This window comes from Myxocyprinus asiaticus, chromosome 44, assembly GCF_019703515.2.
Source record: "Myxocyprinus asiaticus isolate MX2 ecotype Aquarium Trade chromosome 44, UBuf_Myxa_2, whole genome shotgun sequence".
Lineage (NCBI taxonomy): Eukaryota > Metazoa > Chordata > Actinopteri > Cypriniformes > Catostomidae > Myxocyprinus > Myxocyprinus asiaticus.
In genome coordinates this window covers 36,227,377-36,247,634 of record NC_059387.1, presented here as the reverse complement: position 1 = coordinate 36,247,634, position 20,258 = coordinate 36,227,377, and the positions used below count along the sequence as shown (strand labels likewise).

Sequence of the window (20,258 nt, the reverse complement as noted above, 5' to 3'; positions counted from 1 at the left end):
AGGCATAAGCACAAGAAACTGACAGATTCATCCATAACTGTCCCGAAGTAATGTTATTTAACAAAACAAGCTCCAATCCGCTAGGCGGAACCAGCACAAAATGAAACGAAACACGCATCCCGGTCCTCGGATGGTCAAGAGTCAATTCACTTGGAGGCCGCATAAAAGTATATCCCATGATTTACAATCCGTCAACTTTATAAAAGACATCCTTTGTGTGGGCATGTAGATATTTTGTGTTCATCCGTAGTGTCTATTCTCAATCTGCCCAGGAACTTCATTGTAAAAGTGATCTTCTGTCAATGCAAAAGTTTCTTAAAGGAAAAGTGTTAATCCACAAAACAAAACAAACTCCAGCCGCTCGGCGGAGCCAACGCAAAAAGAAACAAAAATGGCACCCAGCTTCCTCCGAATGCCAGAGTACGTACAGTGAGTCAATCCACTCACAAGAAAAACACCCAATGGTTACTCACCCATTGATTCAATAAAAGACATTGCCTGATTGGGACATGTAAATACTTTGCTGCCGTCCTTGGTGTTTATGCTCAGTCTCGTTGGAAACATCAGAGCAAAAGTGATCTTCCGCTGATGTAAGAGTTTCTCGCATTCCTTAAACTGATCGCGTTTCACTCGTCGAGTTCGCGAAGTCCGGGAACAAAAAAATATTGTAATTCTTCCAAGAAAGCTTCCCTTTGCTCCTCGCCTGGCGCAACACAAGATCTTTATCGGATGATCTCAAAAATGTCCCCAGACTCAGGAAAAGCTCGTCTAGGAATTTCACCATATCTCTGCCCTCATCATGCTCGGGAATTCCAACAATTCAAACATTATTCCTGCGGCTTCTATTCTCAAGATCTTCAAGCTTTTCAAGAACACGTTCCAAATCAACTTTGGTCACGGGGCGGATTAGCGGCTAATTCCCTCTCTGATGACTCCAAGTAAGTTTTTCAACATCAGTCACTCTTGTGACTAGCTCAGAGGATTTTTCTTTCCATCGCCGTAATTGATCGACGTATTACAGCGAGATCCTCCAAGTCCGCAAGAACCTTCGTCAACATCACTGACATGTTGGACAGTTGACGCTGGATTCCTTCTCCCGCCGCGCCATCCAAATCGAGTCCCCGGTCCACAGGCCTGTCGGGGCTTTCATCTTAAACCTGTTAGTGTCTTTTAATGTCTCCCGAGCCCGAGGATTTTGACTTCTTTGCCATGTTTACCTCAAACAGCAAACGTGTAACTGGGTGTATCGAATTTCACCGCATTATATCATGAAAATAATTTTAAAAAATTAGCAAAGTGTGCAGAGCTCGTCGCTCACATGTCTGCCCTTCGCATGGCGTCACAGGGCTCTGGACAAACATTCTTTTTAAATTATTCAAATTATTAATAATTATTTTGTTTTGCTTTTTTGCACACTTGTTCGGCCTTGCACTAATGCTTGTATTAAAAATAAGTACAAAATAAACACACAAATAACTGTACATGTCATAGAAGTGGTGTACCAGATGAAGGGGACAAGGACTTTTTTTTTTCTTTTTTTTTTTTTCCAGGCAATTGATTTCAAAAATATTTTCTAAATTCAAAACAGAGTCAAGCCATTTCATATCATTAAAGGTTAGGTTATAGAACGATACCTTTTATTTGAAAGCATTTTCATGACTAAAGTCAAGGGACATGACTTTGTCAACATATTTTGATATTGACCCAAATGTTGTCAGAAATAACCTATTTTGTGAGACACAAAGGGGCGCTAGATGGCACACAAAACTGAATCCTCCATTGATCTGCATTCAAATCATTCAAAATGTTTTACATCTCATATAATATTTTCACTCTGGTGAGTAAATTGTAATTAAAACTGATAGTTGCATGGATTCATACTTGTTGAATCGCCACAGCTGTATCTATAAAATATATATTTTCAAAATCCTCCAGTAACACTTGATTGTGATTGGCCCATTCTGAACAGCGCTGCCGAAAGTAACAGGTGTCACGACATCGCCGTCTATGCACTGCTTGGTCTAGTGGTCTGTCGTCATGTTTTTCCCAAAATAAATACATTTCATTTATTAAATTATTTAAGCAACGCATTTTACATTTTTCTATAATTCAAGCACTTTTTAAGCACCTCTTGGTAAAATTTGCTATTTTCAAGGGTTTTCCAGGACTTAAATTTTAAAAAGCCAAATTAAAGTACTTCAAGCACCTTGTACGAACACTGTTAAAATATGTGCAGCAAAAATCAATGGCTTAAATTTGAGTCGACTACTCTAAAAAAGAACCCTTAGAAAACAGTCAAAACACATCGTGTTTATGCGACCCATTTAAAACACTTAATCTATTCCAACAGCCAAATCAGACACTAAACTCCACTGAAGAGGCATTTATCAGCGACGTGTGCACTTTGGATTATGATCATTGTTCTAAATGGAATTTACCAAGTAAAAGTTACTTAACATATTAATAAATCAGTCAGGACATTGCTGAAAATAATTAACAGGTAAGCCAAATCAACGAGATGAAAAAATGCACTGAAAAGTTCTGCGTATTTCATGATGTGCATTAACTAATATTCTAATATGACAGCTGTTTGATTAAGAACATTAACCAACAACAGTTATTTTATTTATTATTTTTACATTTTTCTCAATTTGGAATGCCCAATTCCCAATGCGCTCTAAGTCCTCGTGGTGGCGTAGTGACTCGCCTCAATCCGGGTGGTGGAGGATGAATCTCAGTTGCCTCCACGTCTGAGACCGTCAATCCGCGCATCTTATCACGTGACTTGTTGAGCGCGTTACCGCGGAGACACAGCACGTGTGGAGGCTTCACGCTATTCTCCACGGCATCCACGCACAACTCACCACACGCCCCACCGAGAGCGAGAACCACATTATAGCGACCACGAGGAGGTTACCCCATGTGACTCTACCCTCCCTAGCAACCGGGCGGATTCGAACTCACGACTCCAGGTGTGTTAGTCAGCATCAATACTCTCCGAGATACCCAGACCCCCAAACAACAACAGTTATGATGTAAAAAACAAATGGCACACCACAGATGAAACAGGGAAGAAGCATGTGCAGCCTGAGGTGAAATGAAACTTTGTGTCTGCTCCAAATATCCTCTTTTTTAATAATTGTATTATTAATCACATTCAAAATGTAACATTAACATGACAGCAATTTAAGCACAGCCTGTGTAAAAATATAAAGCCAAATTTAAATGTGTAAAAATGTTGAACAGTTTAATCTGGAAAAATAGTGACTGACTAGTAATTCCAGTGTCAACTAGCAGCATCAGTACCGTTTAGTCGACTAGTCTTGCACATCTGTACCGTGGATTATCTCTTACTTACAGTCTACTATATACTGTATAGTGCACAGTATACCAGTATTCCATTGTGAACACAACTAATGATAATCTACACACAGTCTGCAGTGCTGTTTCCTGATGCCACAGGAAAACAAGGAACAGAAACGCCCTGATGACGAGATTATGAAACACTTGAGATGTGATAAACCTCCAACTGAAGACACAAACTTAAGACTCAACATCACTGAATAGAGGTAGGCCGATAATCGGATCGATACTCATAATTTTTCTAATTATCAGAATCTTTATTTTGTCTGATCTGATTGCCGATAAATTTTAAAATGCGCTCCGTTGGCTCTGATGCCACCGCCTCTCTCTGAAAGGTTACTGCTTGTAGTCTGGCTCAATGTCCCGTCCACAGTATTATCGGATTGGATATATGTCACGAGTAAATGGCCAATCAACACTGTACTCCGTATTCATGGGGGAGAGGTGCGAGAGAAAGATGAATCACTGGGAGGACAAGCTGTTTTCAGAGGCAGGAATGGAGATACTGAATAGGGTTGGGTATTGATACAGATTTCCCGATTCAATTCAATTCCAATTCACAAGCTCTTGATTCGATTCAATATCGATTCATGTGGGTTTATTTCAGTTATAAAATCCCTTTTGCTGACATATAAAATAAATCATCTCCCAGCTAATTCTGTTAATTATACAGGAGACCTTTTAACTTGGTACATTAGTAAAATATTAATTTTACTAATTATATTTGATTACTTTTTCATCATTTTGGTCACATTTTGGCTTTTGAAAAATGAACAAATAAAAGTATTCAATCAATAAATAAGATATTATATTTCATAAATTATTTTTGTTACATATTTATTGTTAAATTGCATAATTTGTACTATAAGTATTTAAATTGATTTGTTGAACATGTGTTAAAATCGTTACCGTCTCTTTAACAAAACAAAAAACTGCATTTTTGTAAACAGCACCTTTAAATGAGTGCATGTTAACTAGAGAGGACTCGAATGGCTTTATCTCATCTGTGCAATGCATGATTAGAATTAATTGTTTTTTTGTAGTTGTTTTTGATCAACCACAGACTGTAAAGAACAGAAAGGGTATTAAAAGAGACATTATTCAATGAATAATGGGTTGCGTGGATCTCGACTTGGACAGACATTACACGGAACAACTTTTACTCTCCACATGCTGTGAAAGGATCTCGCTGCTTCACGACTAAACTACACAATTACTGCAGTGAAATCTAAACATTTACCAGCCAGTTGCCAAATATATTCACTTTAGTCGCATAGTGTGAAATTGGGTTGCAAATGTGAGTGATTTCCTCTTATTGTAGGAGAGGGTTGAGCATTGAGAGAAAGATCGATTTTGGGATTTAAGAATCGATATTGAGATCGTTCAAATGAAGATCACGATTAATCAGAAAAACTATATTTTTACCCACCCCTAATACTGAAGTTGCAATAAACATTATGATACTTGACTTGCCATAATATCATAATTTTCACACCGGTGCGGTGTTCACGTTCAAACCGACTAACCGTGTTACCGCTGGTTAGATGCTAAGTGGTACTATGGGGTAATTTTCGTTAAGCAATAGCCTACACAATAACGCAAGGCAGCTTGATTTCACTTTTAACTTTACTTTTTATTTATTTTAACTAAAAATTAAAATGAAACTGAAAAACATGAAGTGCAATTAAAATGTGTGTTGTTCAGTTGTGAATCTCTCTGGCCATGAACCTACTTTATCCATGCATTCTCTACCGGTCGGGTATTTCAACGTCCGGGCAAATACATCACTTAATGTGGGTTGTTGCGGGTTTAATGTTGGTGTTTTATTACCTTTCAGGACCCAGTTTAGCTGCTTCAGAAGGGTAATGACTTTAAATGTGTGTGAATAAATTAGTTTTGTTCCCTCCCAGAATTAGGCGATATGCAAGAAATGTGTTCACGATATTTTTATAAAAACAATATATATATATATATATCACAATATCCAATTACATCATCACCCCCCCAGCTGAGGGATCAGTGAATATTCTTGCTTTAGTGATTTTACATTGAACATTAAATTAATTTATTTAAAAAATGAAAAACTTGAAGCAAAGACATTTCTAAATTCAACTGCACTTCAAACTAAATTAAAAAGCAATTAAAATTAGTAAAAAAATAATAATAATCATCATATATAACCACCTTTCCATTTACCGTCACGCAAGTATCCATGACAACAGGCGGAAAATTACTAATACAAATTAAGATCTAAAAACAATTATAAATGTACAAATAATAATTATAATGATGATAATAATCACTGAAATATAACTCATGGTTCGAGATTGTATTATTTTATGTTTAATCACAGATGTATAGGCTGCAGAGTTGCGTTCACAATGAACTGTTCTGTGGAAATAAAGTGAACTGAACTCAAAACACCTCCTGAGATGAGATGTCTGAGGTCATTTTCATCATTCTCATAGATGATACTGTTCTTGCTAAATAAAATTCAGAAGACTGAAATAAAGAGAGTGAGAACCCTTTACATAAGCGTGTTCCACATGACTGCACGCCTCCGGACAAACAGCGTGTCAGACATGCGCACAGTCGGGATAAACCGATACCACTTTTTCTCTTCCGATCCGATAACAGTGTTGTTTTTTGCATAATCAGTTTAGAATATCTTCACATTATTGTGTGGAACTAATTGGGAGTACTGTTTAATATGTAAAGAAACACAAACCTCTAACTACACATTATTTCAGTATAAATGTAAAGCTTATTAAGAAACACTTGATTATTAACTAGTATACTGGATAATGTAGCAGCAAAATTAACAGTAATTCCAGTCTACGTCATCAGTAGATGAGTACAAGTTTTTTTTTACTTGTATCTGGACTTTAAAGGATTCAGATCTCTTTTTTGTTCAATTTATTTGTAAGACATCAGTTCACTTTTCATTCAAACAGTTTAAAAACGTCAGTATCAGAGCCGATACCGATCCAGGTGCATCCCTAGCGCATAGACGGCTTTTCTGTCATCTGTTCTAACTTTTTTTTTTCGTCTCCCAATTTGGAATGCCCAATTCCCAATGTGCTTTTAAGTCCTCGTGGTGGTGTAGTGACTCGCCTCAATCCGGGTGGCGGAGGACGAATCTCAGTTGCCTCCGCGTCGGAGACTGTCAATCCACGCATCTTATCACGTGGCTTGTCGAGCACGTTACCGCGGAGACATAGCGCATGTGGAGGCTTCACGCCTTCCACGCACAACTCACCACTTGCCCCACCGAGAACGAACCACATTATAGTGACCACGAGGAGGTTAGCCCATGTGACTCTACCCTCCCTAGCAACCGGGCCAATTTGGTTGCTTAGGAGACCTGGCTGGAGCCACTCAGCACACCCTGGATTCAAACTCACGACTCCAGGGGTGGTAGCCAGCGTCTTTACCACTGAGCTTCCCAGACCCCCGATCTGTTCTAACTTCTTAATATTATAATAAAGTGTGTTTCTTCAAGCATGTGTCTGTGTGTCTAACAGCAGAGGAGAGAGCAATGCGTGCGGAGTGCGAAAGGCCATTAATGAAATGTGTTTAGTGTTAGAGAAAAATATTCAAAGATGTAGCGCTGAAAGATTAGAGTGCAGAAACATTAACGTCATAGGCAACCGCTGTCATGATGTCTCGTGGTCCGGATGGAACAAATACGGGATCCGGACTGCGAGACATCATGACAACGGTTTTCATAGGCATTTAAAGGACATTTTGTGTCGGAGTTTGCTAGTGTAAATTTGGACACTAAAATTATCATTTTTACTGCAAATGTATATCGGCCCCAAATATCTGTCTCCTTGATTACTTATTTCATGAACATGAAAGGTGTGTGTGATGTGTAGAACTTTGTGAATGATGGCACAAAGGCTGATGGTCACACCTTGAGGAAGTCGTAGAGATGCTTGAGAACTCCGATCCGAACCTCATCCAGATCCTTCAGGAAGCCGTTGAAGATAGGCACCAGATCAGCCGCTGTCAGCTGATCACCCAGAATCAGAGCCAGCTCATGGATGGAGAACGCTAACGTCCTCCTCACCTTCCACTGACAGACATGAAGAGCAGATGTAGATATTAGAGGAAACAAACCCCTGATCGCACACTTTGTGCAATCTCACTCATGACGACGCTCTTATTAAGCTTCAGGAGCAACATAACACATTGAAAAGCAGTACTACATCTTTTTGCAAATGTTTTTTAACTCAAGGGTTAGGGTTAGTATTTTAACAATTCAAATTCAAAACTTCATCTTTAACTCTGGAATAAGCGCGACTGACCTGCATGTCGGAGGCGAGCGTCTCATACGTGTCTCGCAGGCAGTGCCAGTTCTGTCGTCCTAACGTGAGCGCGACGCCGGGCAGACTGTAGGCGCAGTGTTTTGCGATCTCCATGTCAACGGTCTGAGCGCGAGACGGGTCCGTCATGGACAGGTACTGATCCAGTAATGCTTGAGGAACCACGTCCTGCAGAGAGCGTATATATGCATGCACACACAGTCAGAGCAGAGCATGATGGGTTTAAAGTATCATTCAGACTGCAGTCTCACCTGATGTTTGGATTTGTGCTCATCTTCAGGATTCACGCTGCTGTCACTCACATCCGAGTCATCATCATCACGGGTCACCTGCAGGGCGGAGTCACGCCTCTGAAACACACACACACACACACACACAGTGTGAAAGTGACGTGAATGTCTGCCGTTATCACTTACCGCTAATCGACAAGCAATTTTACCCCGCTACAAATCGTCTGAGTTCTGCACACAAACACAGCTAAGACAGGTGTAATAAATAGAGGTGTGTGATGTTCACCTGCGTCTCGTTTCGGAGGAGTTCATGTATGTGCTGGGAGCTGAAGGGATTTGATTGGGCCGGTCGAGGCTCCATGAACGAGTTTTCAAGCCCCGATTCCAGAACTGAAGCTCTCAGAGCAGCCGTCAGGACATCCACTTGTGCTGAAACACAAACACATCAGCAGAGATTTCTGTTTCATGCTTAGTTCATATAAATCACAGATTGTTATCGTGAGCGTTTTGGACTCGTGGCAGCTCGCACGTAACCGTTTGTGATAAAGGAGCTGTGTGTGAGCTGAGATCTCTCCACTCATCTGTACAGCCAGAAGGAAAATGCATGTCAAAACTTGTTACTTCAGAACAAAAAGCATGACATGAATGCTCTAGTGCTGACATTCTCCATCACGCTCTGTTCTGTTTTTTAGCTCAATGTTTTTGCAACTTCCTGTGCTCATTTCCTTCCAAACACAAAGCTCCTTAACTCCAGCGGTGATCTTAAGAGTTGTTGCAGGACTGTTTCTGAAGACCAAAACGACCTGGACAAACTGTTATGTGTAAATACAACACAGTATTTGGATATGCTCATATATTCAAGATGTGTTTGTCTATGGTCATACACTCAAAAAATGCCTTTTTGCTCCTCATAAAATGTAGTTACTTAAAATGAGCTAATGTAACAAGTTTAGATTTTTTTGTCACAACGTAATTTCATTGTGTGCAACCAATTTAAATGTATAAAATGGAAGGTAATGTAATCAATTTGCCTAGGCACAACTTAAATCATTTTCATTGGCCATAACCTGATATACAGTACATGTAATGTCAAGTCGCTTGTATTGTTTCAGAGCATCCAGAGACCACTCATTAAATTCACCAGGAACTTCCTAAAACATAAACGAAAACAAGTCCTCGTTTTACTTTCTGCAATGAAAGTATCAAAGCAATTGCCAGGACTTTTTTGTCCTCTCCAAATACATGTTTGTAATGTTTACTCTGCACACCTGCACACTTGTCACCTGGAGCGCAAAACGACACCTGATACTGCTCGTCGCGAGTCATTTGTAAGCCGCTTAAGAGATTTGTGATTTCACATTTGTACAAGAGACAATACAGAAAATACCAAGCAAATTATAGCGGGAAATGTGCATCGAATTTCTGTCCATCTAAAATGTCCAACTTTTTCATAAACAGAACTCTGAAATGTACAGGTGTGCTCACGTATATCTAGTTTAACTGATGCCAGGTGTCTCAGTCAAAACTTGTTTCAAAAATGTTATGTGATGACGAACGTTTGTCAAATCCAGTGACTAGATGTTCCTCAGAAGTGCTCATTGTGGCAAAGTGGGAAATTAGTTTTCTGGTGGACTGATGAAACCAGCCAATCAGATTAGATCTTGTTGTTTTGAGAAAGATCTTGCTAAACATATGAAACGACTAAACAACCATCTCAAATCTGCCATCTTATCGCAGTGGTTAAGAGGGCAGCTCTGCTCACCTTTGACATCAGGGTCATCGATATGCGGCTCCAGATTCTCGATGAGTTCCACCAGCTGTTTCCTGCCGAGTGCTGGAGCCGCGGTCAGACGTGACGGCTGGTTCTCCTCCTCCATCAGCTCCAGATCCAGGTCGATCTCAGGGATGGGCGTCCTCCAGTAGTGGAAAGAGTTGAACATCTCCTGGTCAGGGATCTTCTGCTCTACTGCTGACGGACCTGAAGCTTTAGAGATGTTCTCCTCAGAACTAAAGACGCTCTCTTGGAGAACCTGAGGGGAGGTTGGCGTCTCGTCTGCTGTGGGGTTTTCAGGAGAGGCCGAGGGCTCTTCTAGTGCTGTGGTTGGTGGGTTGTGCTCCTCAACGGGTCCAGATGAAGGCTCGGTCTCTTCAGGAAGGCACTTAGAATCGGGACTATCAGAAGAAGCAGAGCAGCATGACTCGTCGTCCGTCAGAACGTCTGCGGTCTCCTCACCTCCACCCTCCTCACCCACATCAGCTCCGCCCTGCTCCTCACAGACTGAGGGATTGTGGGAAATGCAGTCCTGCTGCGGACAGACCGCAGACATCTCCTGCGAGCTGCTGTGAGAGGACAAGCTGGTCGCAGCATCTGCGTTAGCGCTAAACGAGAGATCGAGAAACAAACAAGACCAAACGAGTCATCAGTGAGTGAATATTGATTCTACTAAACGTCATCATCTGTCCGTCACTTACTCGTCTCACCTATGCGTGCGTGTCACGCTCCAGTCGCCCTCGCCGCCTGCGTCTCTGAAGTACTGACCCACGTTACTGTTCAGGCTGGCAAACGTTGAGATGAACTGACCCAAAGACTGAAACGCCGCCTGACGCACCTGATTAACACATAATTAAAACTTGACCATTTAAACGCTTCAAAACATTTTCAGTGAGTAACACCTGAAATTTCAGTCTGTTCCACATACAAAACCATCATATGACTTCAGAAGACTTTATATTACGCACTGGTCACATGGACTACAGTTATGTTGTTTTTTGTCCTTTTTGAAGCTCGACAGCCCCTGGTCACTGTATGTTTTCATTGTATTGAAAAGAGTAGCATGAACATTCTGCTAAAAATCTCCTTTTGAGTTCAACAGAAGAATGACAATTTTCATTATGGGTGAACTAGCCCTTTAACCTCGTGTGACCCCACGTCCACATGCCCCACACGTTGTACTTTGGCTTTACTATACGTAGCACATAATTTAATTTAATTTAAACTGACTGATCTCAGTTCAGGTGACTCTGTGCTGTCAGTAAAGGGTTAAACTTTAGACGCACAGAGTCATGTGACCAAACAACATGGCGCCGATCTCAGCGGAGTTTGTCTTTGGGAGTAACTCTAACAAAACTACATCTGGTAAGAAACCTCATTACATTTTTACACTGAAACCTGTTTGAGTCAAAAGAGTAGAGTCTCTAGTTTCATCCGATATGCCATTTTAAACATGAGCGATTTATTGCGAAACGTCATGCTGTTAAACACAATGTACACTATAGTGGACAACTGTTTTTCATTAGAAATCCTATATTTACTGTACATTTTCATATTGAGAATAAATGTATTCATGCAAAAGCTGATAAATGTGTCTTTCAGAGGCTTTATATGGAGTTAGGATGAAAATAAGGTGCATTTCAAACTGTTCTGAGACCAGTGCAGACAGACAGCACACTGGAGGTTAAGTCATTCACTAAATAGGGAGCAAGGGAGCATCCTATAGCTCTTTATGCAGTTAAGTGCATTCACTCCTAAAATCTGATCCAAAGTTCAGTTTCAGGCTGCAGATGATGTTTGGATCACTCAACATGTTTGACAGACATGTGACAATGATAATCAGTACATAGATTCAGAATTTATAATGTATCATTTTATTTTAACATGATTGACAGTGATCGGATGATGCTGGACATTACTTTGAATCAGAATTAATTATGATAATTTCTGATTGGTAAAATGCTTTCTATGACTTCCTGTTCCTGTTGACTTCCTGTTGGCACACTGCACGAGTGTTTGTAGCTTGCTAGCCTGCTTATTCATATTCTTATACATTCATAATTTTATCCTTTGCCATTTTACCGCTTTTCTACTGTTTCATCTGTGTGTTTTATACCACGCGCACCCGTTTCTCTCGTTTTTTTTCTCTTTTTCCCACTTGTCTACATCTCGCACCTCGACTGCGTGCATTCATTTTCTCCACTGTGTTTTACACGGATTATTGCATCAAACTAAAACATCTGCTGATTAGGAACCGCATCGATCTTAAACCCTCGCCGCTCAAGAACAACCATAACAACAACAAATAATTGCGGTAAGTCATGGCACCCGCTCATGTTATTTCTTCCTGCGTTGCATGCCACATGTTTACTATAGCTTCTTCCGTCAGCAGTGAGGGATTCACATGTGATAAATGTAAGAATTAGACAGGCTGACGGAGATGAGTTAGAGACACGCATCCAAACACTAGTGGAGGTCAGTGAGAAAGAGAAGCCGGAAGATACTGTTTTGGATGCGGGTAGTACAGTGAGCAACACACACACTTTGGTTCCAGCTCTAGAGCCCCCGCAGCAGGGCGTTTGGGTGACGTCTCGGCGGCATACTCGCTCAGCAAAGTGACACCACTCCTGTTCCTGTTAGGGTTTCCAATCGATTCTCCCCACTCAGTGATGCACCTACTGATAATCATGTTGAAAGAGCCTTAATAATGGGTGATTCTATTGTAAGGAATGTGGAAATAGAGACTCCAGCCAACATTGTTAAATGCATTTCAGGTGCCAGAGCGTCTGACATCAGATCAAATTGACAAGTGCTGGCTAATGCTAAACATAGATTTTCTAAAATTGTTGTTCATGTCAGCACTAACAATGTCCGGCTTCGCCAGTCAGAGATCACTAGAGATAATGTTAAAGATGTGTGTGAACTTGCAAAAATGATGTCAGACACTGTAATATGCTCATTGTGGGGATGAGGTTTATAGTAGATTAGTGTCACTGAATGGCTGGATGTCTGAGTGGTGTCCAGAGAATAGCATAGGATTTATAGACAATTGGAAGAGTTTTTGGGGTAGACCTGACCTGCTAAAGAGAGAGCAGGGAAGGTGCCGCTCTCCTCTCTAGTAATTTGGCTCATAGTCTTAATAATGATAGTATTTGACTAACTGGGGCCCAGGTCAGGAAGCAGACAAACTGGCTCATCCGAACATCTGCTAGCTGCATTGAGATGTCACACAGGTCACATAAACTACAACACATAGAGACTGTATCACCGAAATATCATATAGAGACTGCGTCTGTTACCCGAACTACCAAAACACAAAACCCTCACTAAATCATTTGTAAATCAATCGTTTGTGCTTTTTCCAATACACATTGTTCCAAAGCAGCTTCACAGAAAATCAGCCGTAATGTCTCAAAAATATGAATAATCAACACTTCTGGACACAAACAATTTGATGAAAAAAAAAAAAAAAACTTCTAATAACTTCTAAAAAATCTATAACTTGGTATTGTTTAAAATTTCGCAACTTACTCCTGCTGTCTTTCCATTTATAGGAAAACTATTTGCTCTATATTTGTTTTAGCATGTCTACTAGTTACAAATCAAAAAGGGAAATGGAAAATGCGCACAGCAGACACACTCGGGTCTCAGGAGGACAATAAACATAATTCCACTGTGTTACATCCTGATTAATCTAATACAGTGACTCACCCAGCGCGAGGGGTCGCTGATCAGACTGATAAACAGAGATGCGAGTTTTGTCCGCCGCACTTCAGGAGACGTCGCTGAGGAAACGGTCATGAAACATTCCGCACATGCCTTCCGAACGCCCCACACGTTATCCGAACAAAGCTGGAAGAACCGCGGCAGCTGGACAGGAAACAAGAGGGAGGAAGAGGTTTACATGCCTCTGACCACAGGAAGAGAACAACAATTAAACAATCACTGAGCTGATGACATCATCAACCCTGCACACAATCACATGACAGTGAGTTGTCTCTTTACTCCACTAAACAGTATGTTTGTGTTCAGTGTGGGTTAATTTCTGAAAGGCAATTTCTGTATAGACAAAAAACAAACTTTAAGGTCATGACTAAATAAAATCTATTGGAAATTGACACCATTATTGCCCAGGAAAAAAATACACTTTAATTGTTTTATGGATATTAGATCTTTGTATTAGATGGAAAATGCAGAAGGTAAATGACAAAAAAATATTTAACCATAATTTTGGCCAGCTAATGAATTGTATAAAATAAGCCAAATGTGTTTTGTATTAAATTAATGTATAAAATGAGCTAAAACACAACTTGCCTTGACATGAAATTGATGAAAAATGCTTTTGTCCCAAGAACGCAGTTCAATATTATGGTTAAAATTTACCTTCATTATATTAAACTTATGTGTGTGCTTTTATTGTGTTCACTTTTTAAACAACAACTATTATGAAAACATTATACTGCAAGTTTATTTTAGAAGAATTAATTCACACAAAATAAAAAAACTACTGGTAGAGAAAACACACATTTGTGTAAATGGACTTTAACTCCTCTAAGACTGATTCTAAACATTATAGTTCCTGAGATGCAGTGCGCTTGTGACAACTAGCCCCGCTTCCCCTGTATGAAACATACCAGCAGCTCCTCTGTAGCTTCTCCTCCAACAACACTGCAGATATCACCAAAGTTCGCTGCACACACCTGTCAAACACATCTGAGATCAGCCAATGAGGACAGACTTCTTTTTAACCAGGAACTAAAAACTAAATGTTTCGGTTCGTTCCGAGTAGAAAATGTGTTTTTTCGTTCCGGTTCCGGTGTTCTGCAGCCTCCTTTCCAAATGATAACCGGTTATAAACGTTTACTAGCATTTAAAAACAAAATTTTCACTCCAGAACAATTACTTCGTTTGTACCCGTTTTCATTTACATTCTGCAAAAAATTCTATTCATTTTCAGTTTTCGTTCCTTGAGCCATTTTTAGTTCCCGTTTATAACTGCTACACATAAGCCAATCAGAATCACCCACCTTGCGCACATGAAACATTCTGCAGTCGCAGGACATCTCGCAGAATCGTGGCAGAAAGAGTCGCTCTGTGATGTCCTTGCCCACCATCGGTGCCATCTTACAAATAATCTGTAAAAACAAAAAACAAATGCAATCTCTCAAACACTCACAAATCCTGTCAGCCGCAGAGCGCATGAGGAACAGATGGATACGCCATCAAAGACCTCGACATCACTTAATGACTGCAGCTTTCTTTCCGGTGTTGTCATTGCAGGACATACAGAAGGGCTGATCTCTTTTTAAATATCCGATGTAACCTCTACTTTATGTCACAACTATGAACCGTGATTTGCTACTGCCAGATGGTTTTAAAGGGAAGGACATTCTCATTCTAGGGCGCATTTCATTGGACAAAAAGTTGCAGACACCCCTGAATGCAAGATGATGTCATCATCAGTATTTTTTTGTCAGTTTTCCCAGAAGATACATTTCTGAACATTTTAAAAGTGTATATCCGCTGAAAGGTAATTTTGTAACATATAGATAAAAGCAGGTCAGTTTCTGAGGATATGGGCCCCCCCCAAGCGAAACAGACTCCTGCAGTGTTTGGTAACGAGACTGAGAACAGACGCTCACCGCCATGGCTTCTGTTTTGACATCATCATTGCTGTCGGGAGCCGTGAGGTCCACTAACATGGGACACACCAGACTCTCCACGTCTCCTCTGTCGATGAGTTCCTGCTCCAGAAGAACCAGCAGCGCCGCTTGACTCGTCTTACGAACCTTACAGGAGGAAATACAGTTAAAATCCTTCACTAAATAAATGATTGCAGTTTTATAGAAAGCTCTCACACTCACCAGGTTATTCTGGTCGGCGAGGTATCTCACGACGATGGGTAAGAGGTACTTTGAGAAAGCGAACGGAATGGAGGGTCTGTTCTCCTGACAGAATATTGCGATGTGTGGGATTTGTTCCATAAGCTCTGCTCGAACCGTCGGCTCTGCGGAATAAACGTCATTTAGACACTTAAAACTACATCAACAGAAACACAATGAGATTGATCAAATACTGTAGACTCCTACATCACAGAAGGGGAGCCTTTTGTTTATATAAAAAACATGACTGGAAACACGTGAGCAATGTTCAATCAGGAGTGATTGGTTCAGTGTTTAGGCACAAATAAATATAAATATATTCATTAATTTGTGCCTGCAGTTTTTTTATTCTTTTTTTTTTTAATCCCCTTTTCTCCCCAATTCCCACTACTTAGTAGGTCCTCATGGTGGCGCGGTTACTCACCTCAATCCGGGCGGCGGAGGACAAGTCTCAGTTGCCTCCACTTCTGAGACGTCAATCCGCGCATCTTATCACGTGACTCGTTGTGCATGACACCGCGGAGACTCACAGCATGTGGAGGCTCATGCTACTCTCCACGATCCACACACAACTCACCACATGCCCCATTGAGAGCGAGAACCACTAATCACGACCATGAGGAGGTTACCCCATGTGACTCTACCCTCCCTAGCAACCGGGCCAATTTGGTTGCTTAGGAGACCTGACTGGAGTCACTCAGCACACCCTGGATTCAAACTCACGACTCCAGGTGTGATAGTCCAGTTTTTTATTCTCAAGAAAAACACTTTCTACGGAGCCCCTTAGAGGACAGGGAGGGAGTTTATTTTCTGAAATAGTTTTGTGTTCCCTTGCAAACATTAACCATGGTTTTACTACAGTAACCCTATTTTAACTCTGATATACATAGTTCAACCAAAGTAATAGAACAGAAAAATATAATGGTAATAAAAGTCATAGTGATTCTGCCAAAAACATGCTTAGTTTTCATATAACACCATGGTTAATTTGTTTTTTAAAACATGGTTACTGCAGGTTTGCAATAGTCAAACTATGATTAATTACTATCAGGATATTGTGTGTGTGTGTGTAAGTCATGGTTTTTAAAATCATGGTACCTGAACCACAAATAAACATTGTGTTACTACAGTAAAATTGTAGTAACCATGTTTTTTTGCAGAATACTTGATATACATGATTTGTATTATCATGGTTTTGGTTCTCCTGTGTTATGACTACTGTTTTACCACATTTCATGGTTAAACTATGCTTACTGTGGTAAAACCATGTACATTTTTCATACAGGATGAATAAAACGTTTTGCGAGGGACCTGAAAATAATTGCGAGGGAACGCAAAACTTTTTCAGAAAAGAAATGTCCTCCCTGACCTCTAGGCAGCGCTCCCACTCTTCTCAAGGCACAGTTTTCCAGGACATTAAATGTGTCTCACGGTTGTAATATTCAAGCAAAAACACACGAGAGGTCATTAAAATTGTGGTAATTGAAGTTTAAAAAAAAAAAAAATGTATTCCGTATACAACGGTCTAATTAAATGTTATCATCAAAATGGCGTCTAAACAAATGAATTTGTTAAAACTGAAAATAAAAATAGATTTGAATGAATTACATTTTTCAACATAACATTATTTTATCAAATGAAGTGCATTTCAAATCCTCACAGCACAATCCGAAACAACACTGGAGATATTAGTGCTGCACAACAGAACATCATGTGAGATACTGCTTTATTACATTATTATTATTATTTAATTGCATTAAACATTACCTTTTTTCACGCATCCATTTAAATCAAGCTTTTATTTTGTTGTTTCTGTATGTTTTTGACGGCAAATTTGCACCTCCAGATAAACAGTTTGCTACATGATGTGATTATTAAACCCCCTAAATCTGTGATTTAATGAAATATATAGTCTGTATGTGCTGCACACTTCAGAGCGCTCTGCTCACCGTCATCTACTACACACAGAGCGCGTGTGATGCACATGATAAGGTGTTTTCAGCGTATGAGCGGCCAACTTCACACATTCATTTTGAAGCACGCTGCACATGCAGATTATATATTTATTTCATTAAATTTAATAATCACACTTGGGGGTCTGGGTATCTCAGCGAGTACTGACGCTGACTACCACCCCTGGAGTCGTGAGTTTGAATCCAGGACGTGCTGAGTGACTCCAGTCAGGTCTCCTAAGCAACCAAATTGGCCCGGTTGCTAGGGAGGGTAGAGTCACATGGGGTAACCTCCTCATGGTCGCTATAATGTGGTTCGCTGTTGGTGGAGCGTGTGGTGAGTTGTGCGTGGATGCTGCGGAGAATAGTGTGAAGCCTCCACACGTGCTACATCTCCACGGTAACGCGCTCAACAAGTCACATGATAAGATGTGCGGATTGACGGTCTCAGACGCGGAGGCAACTGAGATTCCCTTACAAAATTGTAACAAAAACCTTGTTAGCGGCACAATCAAACAGTTTTATTATACTAAAAACATTTCCAGGACAAATAATTATTTTCCAGGACATTTAGGTATTTTTATCATTTTCCATGACTGGAAAACTATACTGTAAAATTCCAGGATTTCCAGGACACGAGGGAACCTTGTCTAAGGGGCTCCACTACAGTATGTATACATATATAAAAACATATAAACAGTTGTACCCAAGTCATCAGCGAGTCGGTTTATCCTCTCCAGCACACACACACACTCTCTCTCGTCCTCACTGACCGCTCGCAGTGTGTCCAGAAGACTGCGTGCCACCATCTGCCTGAAACACACATGAACAACATGATCAGCACACGGTACAGAACACATGTCTGACAGCCTGCGTATGCCTCATATGTGTGCATAGATTAGTAGTGTGGTAGTTACAGTGTCCATGGCAACTAAAGGTCTTGACCCCAGAGCCTCCATCACTAAATACATCACATCCAGCAGCAGTGAGATTATAATTTATTGAAGAGGTCGAGAGAAATGGGCTGTGTTCAAATTGAGTTCTGTGAATATATTTTATTTTTAACAAAAGAGGACAGTATGACCTCATTGCATTCCATGTTTAATTTTAGCGAGTGGCATCAGTTATAATCCCAGAAATAAAGTTATTCTGCATTTTAATCCAATTTGGAAAATAAATGTCTTAAATGTAGGGATGTGCACGAATAATCAAGGACTCATTCTGCACCAACTAGTCAACTATTAAAAGAAATACCACAAATTGATTTTCCTTTGCACATTTGTCTGCAGTAGGCAACACTACATGCTACAGTACTTTATAAAGTTTACATGTGCATTACACTATTGCCATCTGTATTGTTTTTCCTGAAAGCTCCAGCTGAGCATGCAGTGTGCTCTGGCTGTATACTGCACATATTATGGCAAATGTAGCAGATCATCCGGGCAATGCAAGCACACAGAAATATGCACAATGTACACTGCATAGAAACAGTAGTATGTGAGTATGTTATTCCCAACACAGCCATACTTTCAGTGTGAGAGTTTCAAACAAGGTGACACAAGTTTACCTGTTAAAGACGTTCTCACTACTGATGTACTTATCAAGTCGTCCCAGAGGAGTCAACATCTCATCCTGAGACACAAAGTCCAGCGCTGAAGGTATAATGATGCTGTCAGAGTCCGAGCCGTATCCATCCACACCAACTAACAGAGACGCATGTCATTATCAAGAGCATCGCAACAGTACTTATACACCACATCATTCTTTCAAAACTGCACCAAAATATTAACTGCCAGAAAACAACATCAGATGAGAGTTGATTCTGTCCATCTGTGATGTAACATTCTTTCTGATGTATAAAGATGACTATAATTTCAGATTTCATACTTATACACAGTTGTCAAACTGTTTCAGAACAAAGAGGAAATGTGAGTCTTATATATTTAGTTTACTTTGATGATGTCAGGGCAGTTCTGTATATGTGCTGTGGGCAGATATCTGTATATATATCCTCAAAGAGAAAACATACAATATATACAGTAATTACATTGACCATGGTATATGAACACGCCATTCAGTGCCATCTGATACCGTCACTGTACCATAGTACCACCACATTACACATGATCAGCTGTATGTTTACATGAATTGGAACACTATTATATCAACACACACACACACACACACACGCAGACAGACGCAACACACACACACACGCAGACAGACGCAACACACACACGCAGACAGACAGACATACAAACACTCACACAGACAATCACAGACAGGCACTCACACAACACACACACAGAGACACACTCACTCACAGACAGACACACACACTCATTGACAGACACACACACACACTCACTGACAGACACACACACACACTCACTGACAGACACACACACACACTCACTGACAGACACACACACTCACACTGACAGACACACACACTCACACTGACAGACACACACACTCACACTGACAGACACACACACACACACACACACACACACACACACACTGACAGACACACACACACACACACTGACAGACACACACACACACACTGACTGACAGACACACACACACACACACACACACACAGACTGACAGACAGACACACACACACACACACACACACACACACACACACACACACTGACAGACACACACACTCACTGACAGACAGAGAGAGAGACACACACACACAGACACTCACACACTCACAA

The 20,258-nt window shown here is 40.5% G+C and overlaps 1 protein-coding gene across 2 annotated transcripts in view; it reads right to left on the bottom strand.

Moving 5' to 3' along the window:
- LOC127434176 (serine/threonine-protein phosphatase 4 regulatory subunit 1-like) overlaps positions 1 to 20,258 on the bottom strand; it is a 34,389-nt gene that overhangs the window by 13,702 nt on the left and 429 nt on the right. The window contains exons 3-15 of one of the 2 annotated variants that reach the window (XM_051686724.1): positions 19,094 to 19,229; positions 18,233 to 18,339; positions 15,557 to 15,699; positions 15,335 to 15,481; positions 14,720 to 14,827; positions 14,327 to 14,392; positions 13,404 to 13,562; positions 10,403 to 10,530; positions 9,684 to 10,300; positions 8,208 to 8,350; positions 7,943 to 8,041; positions 7,674 to 7,859; positions 7,280 to 7,441 (exon numbers count right to left, since the gene is read on the bottom strand). In XM_051686724.1, the coding sequence (XP_051542684.1) occupies positions 7,280 to 7,441; positions 7,674 to 7,859; positions 7,943 to 8,041; positions 8,208 to 8,350; positions 9,684 to 10,300; positions 10,403 to 10,530; positions 13,404 to 13,562; positions 14,327 to 14,392; positions 14,720 to 14,827; positions 15,335 to 15,481; positions 15,557 to 15,699; positions 18,233 to 18,339; positions 19,094 to 19,229 (2,201 nt within the window). The remainder of the gene's footprint in view (positions 1 to 7,279; positions 7,442 to 7,673; positions 7,860 to 7,942; positions 8,042 to 8,207; positions 8,351 to 9,683; positions 10,301 to 10,402; positions 10,531 to 13,403; positions 13,563 to 14,326; positions 14,393 to 14,719; positions 14,828 to 15,334; positions 15,482 to 15,556; positions 15,700 to 18,232; positions 18,340 to 19,093; positions 19,230 to 20,258) is intronic. The other variant, XM_051686725.1, reaches the window with a different exon arrangement.